At 40.1% G+C, this 14,875-nt stretch overlaps 1 protein-coding gene across 2 annotated transcripts in view; it reads left to right on the forward strand.

Moving 5' to 3' along the window:
- CKAP5 (cytoskeleton associated protein 5) overlaps positions 1–14,875 on the forward strand; it is a 108,652-nt gene that overhangs the window by 41,540 nt on the left and 52,237 nt on the right. For both annotated transcript variants that reach the window (XM_007455767.1, XM_007455768.1), the window contains exons 5-9: positions 1,753–1,924; positions 2,863–2,995; positions 3,386–3,486; positions 5,315–5,428; positions 13,670–13,774. In XM_007455767.1, coding sequence (XP_007455829.1) covers positions 1,753–1,924; positions 2,863–2,995; positions 3,386–3,486; positions 5,315–5,428; positions 13,670–13,774 — 625 coding nt within the window. The remainder of the gene's footprint in view (positions 1–1,752; positions 1,925–2,862; positions 2,996–3,385; positions 3,487–5,314; positions 5,429–13,669; positions 13,775–14,875) is intronic.

Raw genomic sequence — 14,875 nt, forward strand, 5'->3', positions numbered from 1 at the left:
TGAACCAAGTTAGAATGTTTTTCTTCTATTAAAATAAAAGATTTTAAAGGAAATATTGAAGATCATCTGGTTTATTTTCATGCTATGATGGCTATATTTGAACCATTTACACAAACTGGTGTCTTGTTAAATATCACTTTCTAGGGAAAGTATTTTCAGTCTCCTTCTTTAACCTGTTAGAGTGTGTCAGTAGCTATTACTGAAACATTTTGTTGCATTTGTGTACATTAGATAATAGATAAATAGTATATATGGATCCTACTACAGAATGTCAATCTTCTTTCATAACTGAATCTCTCTTGCTCCAGAATTTATTCAGAAATGTTAGCAGTGAATCAGAAACCTATATTTTTAAGTTGGGAACTTAAAAATATGATATGTGACAGATATATAATGTTAAATATACTGCCTTTTTATTTTAGTTTTTTATAAATGTATTTATTTTTATTTTATTTTTGGCTGCGATGGGTCTTTGTTGCTGCGTACGGGCTTTAGTTGCAGTGAACAGGGGCTACTCTTCGTTGGTGCGAGGGCTTCTCATTTTGGTGGCTTCTTTTGTTGCGGAGCACGGGCTCTAGGCACGTGGGCTTCAGTAGTTGTGGCATGCGGGCTCAGTAGTTGTGGTGCATGGGCTTAGTTGCTCTGCAGCCTGTGGGATCTTCCTGTACCAGGGCTCAGACCTGCGTCCCCTGCATTGGCAAGCAGATTGTTAACCATTGTGCCACCAGGGGAGTCCCTATACTGCCTTTTTTTTTTTTTCGCGGTACAGGGGCCTCTCACTGTTGTGGCCTTTCCCGTTGCGGAGCACAGGCTCAGCGGCCATGGCTCACGGGCCCAGCCGCTCCGTGGCATGTGGGATCTTCCCGGATCGGGGCACGAACCCGCGTCCCCTGCATGGGCAGGCGTACTCTCAACCACTGCGCCACCAGGGAAGCCCTATACTGCCTTTTTAAGAAGTCAGAATGCAACTGTTTTCCCCATGGAAAACTGAAGCAAAGAGAGATTTAAGTTGCCTGAAGTTATAGTGTGATAGCTTCGAGTCAGGAATGAAAGACACACTGCCAGGATTGGTGATCTGTCAAGTGGAGTGAATCCCCGTAATTACGTAGAAGAGCTAATAAAAGCTTATTAATGGACTTCCCTGTTGATCCAGTGGATAAGACTCCGTGCTTCCAATGCAGGGAGCCTAGGTTCGAACTCTGGTTGGGGAACTAGATCCCGCATGCATGCCACAAATGAGGCCGCATATCGCAACTACGAAGTCCACATGCTGCAACTAAAGATCCCGCATGTGGCACCAAAGATCCCGTGTGCTGCAACTAAGACCCGGCGCAGGCTAAATAAATAAATAAATAAATAAATAAGCAAGCTTATTAAAAGTCAATTTCACTCATCTAAATATTTATAAATTGATTTGTTTCTATTTTAAACTTTTTAATGTACATACATATATATTTAAGATGTTACACAAGTGTTGATCCATTTTAGATTTGAGTAATTCCTAGACTGGTTACCTAGAAAGTTTTTAAATGGTAATATTATTTTGGGCTCTGGACATTAAATAATATTCTTGGAAGAATGGCATCTAAATACAGATGTTGTTATAAGTTTCTTTTTTCTTCTTCCCTAAAAAAACTCAACCTATATGTCTCTATTATATATAGATATAGAACTGTGTTTGAGTGAATTCAGGCTAACACTTTACCAAAGCATATTGCATGGTGACTTTTTTTTTCCAATTTTTACTTCTAGTGAATTTGGTTCCAAAATCATCTTACTGAAGCCAATTATCAAAGTGTTGCCAAAACTCTTTGAATCTCGAGAGAAGGCTGTTCGAGATGAAGCCAAACTAATTGCTGTGGAGATTTATAGATGGATTCGAGATGCTCTGAGACCCCCATTACAAAGTATAAACTCTGTCCAGGTGAGGCACAAAGTTTTTTTGGTTGTCTTTGTATAAGGTTAATATGAAGATATTTCTTTCCTGTCATTGTTGTTGATATTCTGTCCTTACAAATAATTATTTTTCATTCTTAATTTTGAAATCATTTTTTGCTGAGCATACCTGTTTCTACTGTTACTATGTCCTCTCAAATTAAATACTATGCATTCACCGATGCCAGTATGTTAGTGTTGAATCTATAGCAGTTTATAAGATACTTTTTTTAAAATTAATTAATTTATTTATTTATCTTTGGCTGTGTTGGGTCTTTGTTGCGGTGCACAGGCTTCTTATTGCGGTGACTTCTCATTGCAGAGCAAGGGCTCTAAGCACACGGGCTTCAGTAGTTGTGGCACGCAGGCTCAGTAGTTGTGGCTCACGGCCTCTAGAGTGCAGGCTCAGTAGTTGTGGCTCACGGGCTCTAGAGTGCAGGCTCAGTAGTTGTGGCTCCACGGCGTGTGGGATCTTCCCAGACCAGGGCTGGAACCTGTGTCACCTGCATTGGCAGGCGGATTCTCAACCACTATGCCACCAGGGAAGTCCTATAAGATCCTTTTATAATACTTTTGGGTGGCAGGACTTAATATCTGTTTAGACAAAATGCATTCTGTTTTTTATATTTCAGTTGGTTTTGGAGACATTATTTGTTGCAAATATATGTGAATTCATGAAATAATGAGAGTGTCTTAAAAAGTGGATTTTATTCTTCTAAGTGCTTAGTCATACATCTTCAGTATAGTAGATATACATCAATTTGACTCATACTACAAAATGTGCACAATTTAAATTTATCTTTTCTTGTTTGCCTTATTAGAGCCACATAAATAAGAAATTGGGTTCTGATCTATTAGTAAATATAAATATATTCTCTAATGGCAGAGATATAGATATGTTTTAAAAATATTATATGATATTTGCAGTTGAAAGAACTAGAAGAAGAATGGGTCAAACTGTCAACAGGTGCTCCTAAACCAAGTAGGTTTTTGCGTTCCCAGCAAGAACTAGAAGCTAAATTGGAACAGCAGCAGTCTGCTGGTGGAGATACTGAGGGAGGTAAGCCACTTTTCAATGCTGGTTTCTATAAAAATTAGCAAGAACTGGCCCTGTCACAGTAACCTGTGTTCACGAGGTGCATTTTATAGGATTGCTGTTTAATAAAATACATGCAATCCTATGGTTTGTAGGATTAATAATTCTGATCCCTCCTGTATCAAGAGTTCATCAGGGGTGTGAAAGGACAGCTGATAACTGTTTAATAAGTAAAACTATTTCTTTTTTTTTTGGCCACACTGCGTGGCATGCAGGATATTAGCTCCCCGACCAGGGATTGAACCCATGCCCACCCCCTGCATTGGAAGGCCGAGTCTTAACCACTGGACTTCCAGGGAAGTCCCCATTTCATCCATTTTTAAGGGTTGTTTTGTTTTGTTTTCCTCCTGGAAGGTGGTGACGATGGTGATGAGGTACCACAGATAGATGCTTATGAGCTTTTGGAAGCAGTAGAAATTCTTTCCAAACTTCCCAAAGACTTTTATGACAAAATTGTAAGTAATGGTAGACTTCTTTCGTTTATTTCATTTTAAATAATTACTTGAATATAATTAGAGTGCTCTTTTGAGCCCTTTTCCTGGTGCACCCTCTTCCACCCCATATCTTCCCTAATAAAGTGAGTCAGTTGTTTCTTCTTTGTTCCCATACTACTTTGTATATGTACCTACTTTAGTCCTTCTTTTTACTTCTTGCCAGAAACCTGAACATTATTCTTGACTTATATCTTTTCCTCATTGTCTTTCTGGTTTCTACCTTTAAATATCTCTCAAATTCATCCCCCTTTCTCCATCCCCAGGCTTTCTTTCTCTACCCTGGGGTTACTTCTTTTTTTTTTTTTCCCCCCTTACCCCAGGCATTCTTGACCTTGGCACTGTTGACATTTTTTTGCCAGATATTTCTTTGCTTGGGAAATTGCATGGGCGTTGTTGTATGTTTAGCAGCATCACTGGCCTTTATCGATCAGATATTAGTAATACCATTCCTCCAAGTCATGACAGTCAAAAATGTCTCCAGACTTTGCCAAATGTACCCCAAGAGACAAAATTATCCCCAATTGAGAAAGTTTTATCCCAGCCACTACCATCAACTCTTGCCTTGTATGCTGCTATAGTCTTCTTACAAGATTCCCTGTCTGCTCTTGCCTCCTTCTCATCATATTTCACAATATAATTAGAGGTGTCATTTTTGAAAATGGAAATCTTCCCATAGTATTGCCTCATTAAAATCCTTCTGTGGCTTCCATGGGTTTTAAGATGATGTCTGAAGTCATACTGTAGCCATTGATGTGTGATTTATGGTACCTTTGAGGTCCCCACTTAACCTTCCAGCCACATCTCTAATTCCTCTCACTCTCCATGCTCCAGTCATACTGAATTTCTCCTGGTATCAAATGTGCCAAACGTTTTTCCCCCCCTAAACTCTAGGCCTTAACATATGCTGTTCTTTCTGCCTATAACATTCTTCTCCCCCCATTTACCTCATAATAACTCTTCATTGTCTAGATCCCACCTTAAGCATCACTTCTTGGGGGAGATTGTACTTGAAAGCCTAAACTGGGCTAAGTCCTCTTGTTGTATTACCAAAGCAGCTTGTACTTCTCCTGTCACAGTCGTCATGACCTGATAGTTATTTATTGAAGATCATCCTACCTCTGCTATCAGCTCCTTGAGTATCCTGTTATCTTCTGATTAACAAATAAATATTTGATAAATTGAATTGAATTGTAATTCCTTCAGGGTGATGGGTTTGTCATCTTGTTTTTATCCCCAGTTCTCTCCAATAGTGGGTATTCGAATTCTAGTGAAGCATATTGTACTTTATGACCACAAAACAAAAAATTAGCATTATACCTACAATCTGGAAAACTAATATCCAGGATTAGAACAGTATTGGTTGTTGGTTATATGTTCTTTTCTGGTCTTTCTAATGTTATCAATATGGAAATTCCTCTCTCCTGTAGATGTGCCACTGTGAGATATGCTAGAAATGCTTTCTATTAATGTTTTCTGTTTAACACTTGCTTAAAGTTTACCCAGAAAATGAGAAGGAAAAGTCTATGGCATTTCATTCTGTTTACTTATTGTAGAACATTAGGGTTATGAAATGTTACAAAAATACTTTTAATATATGAACAAAATTTTATGTATATGAGCAAAACATTCTGATTGGCTACACAGTTTTGTAATTTTGATTTCTGACTAGCTTTAGAAAGTTTCTGAAAACAAAAAATATATATCTTTGAATTAGTAGCATGCAAGAAATAGACTTTTATTTTGCGCTCTTATTTTCTGTTCTACAAGTGACTCATATTGTGTCTTGTAGGAGGCAAAAAAATGGCAAGAAAGAAAAGAAGCCCTGGAAGCTGTAGAAGTACTAGTGAAAAACCCCAAACTGGAAGCAGGCGATTATGCAGATTTAGTAAAAGCTTTGAAGAAGGTAAATGTGAGGAGTTTCAGCATTGGTATCCCAACAGCAGACCAGGCCATTGAGTTTTTCTTCATCAGTCAATCTTTTTTTACCACAGTTGCATTGCCATTTAGGGAACACTATTGATGGTTGTTGAATTATAGGCATACATTTTTTTAAGGGTTATTTAAAATGACTGTCCTAGGTTAGTTTAGAGGGATTGGTTTTCAGTCTTTGCTTATTATCACTTTGACTTTAAATATGCTGTTTGGTAGCTTGTACAAATGTCAAGAAATAGAGAATCTTGCTGATCTAGAACCAGATATTCTAGTTTTATAATTCTACAGAATGAGCTTTTTAAATTGGCTCTATTTAATGGGACAAATATTAAATATGAAGAGTGTTTTTCATTAGATAGCAAGGGATACCACCCTGTATTATATCAGCATGTAAAGTGCAGGATCTGGGGATATGTGGTCAATTATAAAGCAGGTAAGTACTAAATAAGAAAGAAATATTTTAGGAAATACTCCTTTGTTATTGCTTAGGTCCAAACAAGTTGAATGCTGGGGTGGATATTTTTGTATGTACTGGCTTTTCATAAAGTCTGAAAGTATAGATCAGACAATTGTGGATGTAGTTATAGAGCTTAATAACAAACTTTTTTTTTTAATTTACTCATTTAATTTATTTATTTGTGGCTGCGTTGAGTCTTCGTTGCTGCGTGTGGGCTTTCTCTAGTTTGCGGCCAGCGGGGGCTACTCTTTGTTGCGGTGCACAGGATTCTCATTGCGGTGGCTTCTCTTGTTGTATAGAGCTCAGTCTCTAGGCGCACAGGCTTCAGTAGTTGTGGCTCATGGGCTTTAGAGTGCAGGCTCAGTAGTTGTGGCACACAGGCTTAGTTGCTCCGCAGCATGTGGGATCTTCCCAGAACAGGGCTCGAACCCATGTCCCCTGCCTTGGCAGGCGGATTCTTAACCACTGCACCACCAGGGAAGTCCCTGAAGACATTTTCTTGAATATAGCAAGGATGAAAATGTTCTGTTTGCTTCTTCAGCCTGAAATTACAGAGGATTAGCATGGTGTGGGGAGGAGGTTACTCTTTAATTTTATGCGTATATAAGAGTAATTCTCATTATTCATAGTACTTATGTTCTGTAAAGTCACCACAGACACTGAATTAGCAAATGCTGAACCACTGCTCCAAGGGAAGATACAGTGTTAAGGTCCTGCAACCCTCTGGTCACATTTTCATCAACCGATCAATGCATGACCTTGTTTTATTCTGTTTGAAGACATCTTATTCAGTATGTATTATTGATCCATTAACATTGAACTCACAGCCAACAGAAATATAACTCGTGCCTGAACAAAGCCTACCTAGCACATTTATTTTCTCCGAAAGGGACATCACAGCACTTTTGCACATAGGAACACCAGGCAACACTTCAGCAGTACACTTGGGGGCCATTTTAAACAGCGAAAGCCCCAATCAAAAGCACAAAAATGCAAAAAACCAAGGCAGTAAATAGACTACAAAAAAGATACTTGGGTACTGTATGAGAGCTGAAAGAAGAAGGCAGAGTATTGCATTGTTCATCTCAGCTGGGAATGTGTACATCAGGCAACATAGATTTTTCCCAGCTCTGTGCTTGTCTGTGAGTGACCAGGAAAGTGCCTCAATTATTGATTTGGGGCTTATAAGTTAATTTTAATGTGTGGATGAATTCACAAATATGAAATCCATAAATAATGAGGATGGACCGTATCTTCTCACAGTCAGCCTTCCTTTGCTTTCCTCTAAGTAGGATTTGGAGACAGGGATATTATTTGTCAAAATCGTTGTTCATCAGTCTTCCATCTTGAAGAGCCAAAGACCCAGGCAAGACTACAGTCGTCTCTTGGTATCCCCAGTGGGGGGAGGGGGGGTGTTCCAGGTGCTCCCACCTATACTAAATCTGTTCAAGTTCCTTGTATAAAAAGGCATAGTACAATGAATACTGTTGGCCCTCCATATCTGCAGTTATGGAGGACTGACTGTAATTAAAAGGGAATTGCCCTAGGGAAAACATTTCGCCAACCTGGAGCCTGGGAGGAAAAAGGAAGGGTAGAAGGTGGTAAGGGGAAGTGAGATTCTAGTGGCCTTGAAGAGAGCTTCAGATTTTCTGTAAGTTCTAGCATATAATTTTTATCAGGAATCTTATGGAAACATATATTGCACTGAATTCTCAATGGCTCAAATAAAAGCTTTTATTTTTCCCTATGTAATGATCAGGAATGTTAGTTGGAATCAGGAATGTTAATAGTTGATGTTCTCTACATGCACTTTCTTAGGATATTATCTTTTCAAATGAAGACTGTTCTGTGATTTCCATTGGCATTGTAACTATGAATATAAGCTCTGTCTGTATTCTGTACAGAGAAGATTATGGATCTTTATATTTGGGTAGACATAGACAGTGGATTTCTGTGAGATCTTAGGGTAGCAGGAGGCACTTTCCCTCTTTACATGGTGGAGTGGGGGCAACCAATCAAAGGCAACAAACAAGTAAAAAGAAACTTAATTTTGTGGCTAAAATATTTAAAACAATGAAAAGTTAATGTCAATGTAAATTAACATGACATTTTGTGGGTTTTTTTTTTTTTTTTTTTTTTTTTTTTTTTTGCGGTACGCGGGCCTCTCACCGTTGTGGCCTCTCCCGTTGCGGAGCACAGGCTCCGGACGCGCAGGCTCAGCGGCCATGGCTCACGGGCCCAGCCACTCCGCGGCATGTGGGATCTTCCCAGACCGGGGCACGAACCCATGTCCCCTGCATCGGCAGGCGGACTCTCAACCACTGCGCCACCAGGGAAGCCCTGTAGGGTTTTTTTGGTTTTTTGTTTGTTTGTTTTTTTATTTTTGGCTGTGTTGGGTCTTCATTGCTGCGCGCTGGCTTTCTCTAGTTGCAACGAGCAGGGGCTACTCTTCGTTGCGGCACATGTGCTTCCCATGGAGGTGGCTTCTCTTGTTGCAGAGCACGAGCCCTAGGAGCATGGGCTTCAGTAGTTGTGGCACACGGGCTTCAGTAGTTGTGGCTCGCGGGCTCTAAAGCGCAGGCTCAGTTGTTGTGGTGCATGGGCTTAGTTGCTCTGCGGCATGTGGGAGCTTCCAGGACCAGGGATCGAAACCATGTCCCCTGCATTGGCAGGCGGATTCTTAACCACTGTGCCTCCAGGGAAGTCCCAACATTTTGTTTTGGTTTTTTAAATCAGTTTACTGTTTTTATGGGTTTTTTATTATTTATTTATTGATTGATTGCGGTACACGGGCCTCTCACTGTTGTGACCTCTCCCGTTGTGGAGTACAGGCTCCGGACGTGCAGGCTCAGCGGCCATGGCTCACGGGCCCAGCCGCTCCGCGGCATGTGGGATCTTCCCGGACCGGGGCACGAACCCGTGTCCCCCTCATCGGCAGGTGGACTCTCAACCACTGCGCCACCAGGGAATCCCTGTTTTTTTTATTTTTATTTATTTATTTATTGGCTGTGTTGAGTCTTCGTTCTGTGCGTGGGCTTTCTCTGTGGTGGGCGGGGGCTACTCTTTGTTGCGATGCATGTGCTTCTCATTGCGATGGCTTCTCTTGTTGTGGAGCACGGGCTCTAGGCGTTCGGGCTTCAGTAGTTGTAACATGTGGGCTCAGTAGTTGTGGCGCACGGGCTTAGTTGCTCCAAGGCATATGGGATCTTCCCGGACCAGGTTTCGAACTTGTGTCCCCTGCATTGGCAGGTGGGTTCTTAACCACTGTGCCACCAGGGAAGCCCTATATATATTCTTTTTCATATTCTTTTCCATTATGGTTTATCCCAGGAAATGGAATATAGTTTTTCCCGTGCTATACAGTAGGACCTTGTTGTTTATCCATCCTATATATACTAGTATGTATCTACTGATCCCAAACTCCCAATCCTTCCTTCCCCCACCCGCTCTCCACACCATATTCATATTATATTCACCTGTGTTGGTCTTTGTAGACCCATCCCTCTTCCTTCCGTAAATAGTTTCTTCTCTCTAGTGTCTTTATCAAGTAATCTTACTAATTTCCCAATTTTACCCTTTAATGCAAATAGTAAAAAACTATTCATTTTGAAATTCCTTATGATATTCCTGAAGTTATTTCATAAACTGTCTTATTCTAAGTTGTCACCTGACCTAGCATATTTTGATGGCTTTCCTGTTCTCACAGGTTATAGTTCTTTATAAGATTCCTTTTCTCCCTCCCTCCCACCCCTCAGATAGCTTCTTTGACTTTGTCAATTACCTATGGATATTGGTTGGTATATATATATTTTTTCATCTTTAAGATGTGGGTTTTCAAGGTGTTTTATTATATAATCTCCATTGACTTTCTCTGTGTTATTAACACTTTTTCACTTGGTCTTTCTTGGTCTTTCTTTTTCTTGTATTCATTATAGTTTTCTAAACACAATCATGATGGGTTTTGGGGGGTTTTGGTTTGTTTGGTCAACAGTGTTTTTGTTTTGATTACTGTTTAGTGGCTTACACTACTAGTTAAAGTTAAATACTAATTATTACTTAAAATCACATTGTAGGCCTAGATTTGTGGGAGAAGTGACAGCACTTTTAATTACAGAATATTTCCCATTATTTAGGTTAAATTAACATTGTGAGCTAAAGCTTTCTTTCCCAGGTCTAGAACAAGTTGCTGAGTTTTTCCTCAACGCTGGAATAGAGTCCTCCCACATACACTGTTTTTCTTAAAAATAAACACTTTTCCATATTCCCCACTCCCGTTTTGTTTTTTGTTTGTTTGTTTGCTTGTTTTGGCTGCATGGCACTGCATGCGGGATCTTAGGAACCTGTGCCCCCTGCATTGGGAGTGCGGAGTCTTAACCATTGGACCACCAGGGAAGTCCCCCCGCCACTCCCATTTCCCAGTTAAGAACAACTTGTTTAATCAAACTGAGATGTTTGACAGTGAGTGTTAATAGGCAGATATTGTAATAGATGCCTGGTTCATCGCTCACCAATAAATTCATTCGATCTTCTACTATATCCTGAACTATAATAGGTTCACAAGATCCTCTTCAAAATGTTACATTAGGATCATCAGTGTCTGAGATTCAACTTCCACTGGTTATTGATCTAATGGTAACTTTAGAGGTAGTCTCTCTCTCTCTCTTTTTTAAATTAAGAATGTCTTCTTTTTTTAAATTTTTTAAATTTATTTTTGGCTGCGTTGGGTCGTCGTTGCTGTGCACAGGCTTTCTCTAGTTGTGGCAGTCAGGGGCTACTCTTCCTTGCGGTGCACGGGCTTCTCATTGCGGTGGCTTCTCGTTGCAGAGCACAGGCTCTAGCGGGCTTCAGTAGTTGCAGCACGCGGGCTCAGTAGTTGTGGCTCTCGGGCTCTAGAGCACAAGCTCACTAGTTGCGGTGCACAGGCATAGTTGCTCCACGGCATGTGGGATCTTCCCAGATCAGGGCTCAAACCATGTCCCCTATATTGGCAGGCAGATTCTTAACCACTGCGCCACCAGGGAAATCCCTAGAGGTAGTCTCTCTCTCTTTTTTTTTTTTGGCGGTACGCGGGCCTCTCACTGTTGTGGCCTCTCCTGTTGCGGAGCACAGGCTCCGGATGCGCAGGCTCAGTGGCCATGGCTCACGGACCCAGCCACTCCGCGGCATGTGGGATCTTCCCGGACCGGGGCACAAACCCGTGTCCCCTGCATTGGCAGGTGGACTCTCAACCACTGCACCACCAGGGAAGCCCTAGAGGTAGTCTCTTAAGGATGGGATTGAATGATGGCCTTTAACTGGGGCAGTATAACAAAATCACCTTTTGAGCTATATTAAAATACTGATATCCAAATCCCATCACAAATTCATTGAACTAGGACCTCTTGGAATGGGGCCTGGCATGTTTTTGATGACCATTCGTAGAATATACATTTAGATGTTAAATATAAAGTCTAGCATGTAAATAATACCTGAGATGCTTTGGTAAGGAAAAAAAAATCCAGACGTTTACAAATACCAATAATGTGTTCAATACAAAACTGAATAGAATTTTTGCTCCATAGATTTATAGTAATTACAGATTTAACAAAATGTTTATTAGGACCCTGATCTCATCTTCTCATAAGGAAAGTGAATTTGCCATGAGTTTAGAGGGAGAATATGCTTTAGTAAAGAGAGCAAAAGCTTTGGAGTCAAAGCAGACCTAGGTTTGAATCACAGCACTACCATTTGCTAGCTCTGTGACCTTGAGCATGTTAATCTCTATTTTTTTAAAAAAAAAATAAATTTATTTATTTTTGCCTTTGTTGGGTCTTTGTTGCTGCACGCAGGCTCTCTCTAGTCGCGGCGAGCTGGGGCTACTGTTCGTTGCAGTGCACAGTCTTCTCAGTGCGGTGGCTTCTCTTGTTATGGAGCACAGGCTTTAGGCACGTAGGTTTCAGTTGTGGCGCACAGGCTCAGTAGTTGTGGCTCACGGGCTTAGTTGCTCCGTGGCATGTGGGATATTCCTGGACCAGGGCTTGAACTCGTGTTCCCTGCATTGGCAGGCGAATTCTTAACCACTGCGCCACCAGGGAAGTCCTCTATTTAATTTTTGAAATCCACAAAATTGAGATAATAATAGTACCTGCTTTATAGGGTTTGAGTGAAAATTAAAATAAGGATTATAAAGCACCTATAAAATTATGGCATCTAATGTTTTAAAATTTTTATTGGAGTATAGTTGCCTTACAATGTTGTGTTAGTTTCTACTGTACAGCAAAATGAATCAGCTATACATATACATATATCCCCTCTTTTTTGGATTTCCTTCCCATTTAGTTCACCGCAGTGCATTAAGTAGAGTTCCCTGTGCTATACAGTATGTTCTCATTAGTTATTTTATACATAGTATCAATAGTGTATATGTGTCAATCCCAATCTCCCAGTTCCTCCCACCCCACCCCACCTTCCCCCTTGGTATCCATACATTTGTTCTCTACATCTGTGTCCCTATTTCTACTTTGCAGATAAGATCATCTGTACCATTTTTCTAGATTCCATATGTATGCGTTAATATACAATATTTGTTTTTCTCTTTCTGGTTTACTTCACTCTGTATGACACTCTCTGTGTCCATCCATGTCTCTACAAATGATTCAATTTTGTTCCTTTTTATGGCTGAGTAATATTCCATTGTATGTGTGTGTATGTGTGTGTGTGTGTGTGTGTGTATATATATATATATATATATATATATATATACACCACATTTTCTTTATCCATTCCTCTGCTGATGGCCATTTAGGTTGCTTCCATGTCCTGGCAATTGTAATTAGTGCTGCTGTGAACATTGGGGTGCATGTGTCTTTTTGAATTATGGTTTTCTTTGGGTATATACCCAGTAATGGGATTGCTGGGTCATATGGTAGTTCTGTTTTTAGTTTTTTAAGTTGTTTTTAATAAATGTTAGTCTTTTAACCCTTACTCCTCAGCACTTAGGGAATATATGTAGGTGCCAAATAGAACTTCCTTGAATGCTATGCACTAGGGGTTCTTTAATTCAGGGAATCTGGAATGAAATGTTCTGCTTATGAAAAACCAGATCTTAGGGATAAAGTCCAAAATAGAATGGAAGCATTACTTCTACCTGGGAAAAGAGTGAAAAAACAAGGGTTTGGGAACACTTAAAAGTGAAGCAGCCTTTTAACACCAGCTGACTTGAGCAGTATACCAAAGTAAAATCTTATTAGGAAGGAACTGAGGCATAGTCACTGTCTTGCTAGATTGACACAAATGCAGCTACTACCTATGACTTTTGATAAGTTCTGGGCCTTGTAGGGTATGCTATCGGAGGGTGGTAGTATAAACATTGCTGGAGGAGACTCTGCTGAGAGACTCTGAATACAAGTCTGATGATCACTACATAACTAAAACGGCAGCTGCAAGGCCAGAAGCTCCCTCAGAGGAATGGTTGCAATGGCATTTGCAATTTAGAGTCCACATCGCAATGCTGACAGCCCATACTACCACCAATGGAGAGTTAGCGATTTGACCTGGTTTTATGTATATTTTACCGGTAGAACTTTAAGATAGGAGACTAAACATAATGAAGGGAAGCTCCCAAATTTGATATTGTCAAGGAAGAATCTTTCCTCTTTTGTAGGAAACAAAGTTGGCTATTCATTACATAATAGCTTTCAGAGTTCTTTTAAGAATAAATTTCCAGTTCCCTTCTGTGGGGCTGTGACTCTTTTCCTTTCATTCCACCCTTTGTAGGTTGTTGGAAAGGACACCAATGTCATGTTGGTGGCTCTGGCAGCAAAATGTCTTACCGGCCTGGCTGTTGGGCTAAGGAAGAAATTTGGACAATATGCAGGACACGTAAGTAACACTCCTTTTTTTGATACAAATCAACAACGTTATCAAGAATGGCAGGCTAGTTTGCTTTATGCTTTAAAACAGCTTTTTGGCCCAGATCTTTATATATATGGGGAAAGTAAATTTCTCACTAAGTTTTGTTAATACTGAGCATAACTCCTTACAACATTTCAATAAAAATGTCAGTTGTAACTAAATTCACTAGCTTTATGTAGAAAATCAGGCACTTGACCTAAAGTACTTAGTTCAATTGATTTGCTTATTACTTATTTACTTATATCTTGCTTTGCTCTTAAAATATTATATACAGTATAACAGTATGAAGTATAACTTGTGATAACCAGAACAGAGTAAAAATGAGAGCAGGAAAGGCAATATAAAACCGGAAGTGAGATTAATATATAACATGTATTTTATGGTGTTTATCTATTTAAAAAAGTAGTTTACTTATATACTTGAGACATTTTATATGGGTTACACTATTGGTGATATATCAGTTTATTATAAGAAACTCTGACTAGAGACATTCGTTGAACATAAATTTGGAAGCAATCAAGTTTGCTAACAGTTTTAACAAATTGCGATGTTTTCTTTAATTCTGGCATCTGTCAGTTGGCCTCTAAATCTTATCTGTATTACTTAAAATGGCTCAGCATCCTGAATATTGACCGTAGTGACCTTTAGGGTTTAACTTGCTAGCCACTTGATCATTTGATTCCCTGGATTGACTTTGAGAGTCTCCTAATAGTCTGTAGTCATGTGTCAGTTTTATATTGAAGCAAACATCAAACCTCACTTAGTTATGGTATTTGGAGTTTGCTTACTCATAGCATTAAAAATAATTTCAGAGAACTCAACTGAAAAAAATAAGACACTACCAAATAAAAATAAATCATGGCTACCAAATAAAAATAAATCATGGACTTCCCTGGTGGCACAGTGGTTGAGAGTCCACCTGCCGACGGAGGGGACACGGGTTCGTGCCCCGGTCCGGGAAGATCCCACATGCCGCGGAGCGGCTGGGCCTGTGAGCCATGCCCGCTGAGCCTGCGCGTCCGGAGCCTGTGCTCCGCAACGGGAGAGGCCACAACAGTGAGAGGCCCG

Source organism: Lipotes vexillifer, unplaced genomic scaffold (genome assembly GCF_000442215.2).
Source record: "Lipotes vexillifer unplaced genomic scaffold, Lipotes_vexillifer_v1.1 scaffold977, whole genome shotgun sequence".
Classification (NCBI taxonomy): Eukaryota; Metazoa; Chordata; class Mammalia; order Artiodactyla; family Lipotidae; genus Lipotes; species Lipotes vexillifer.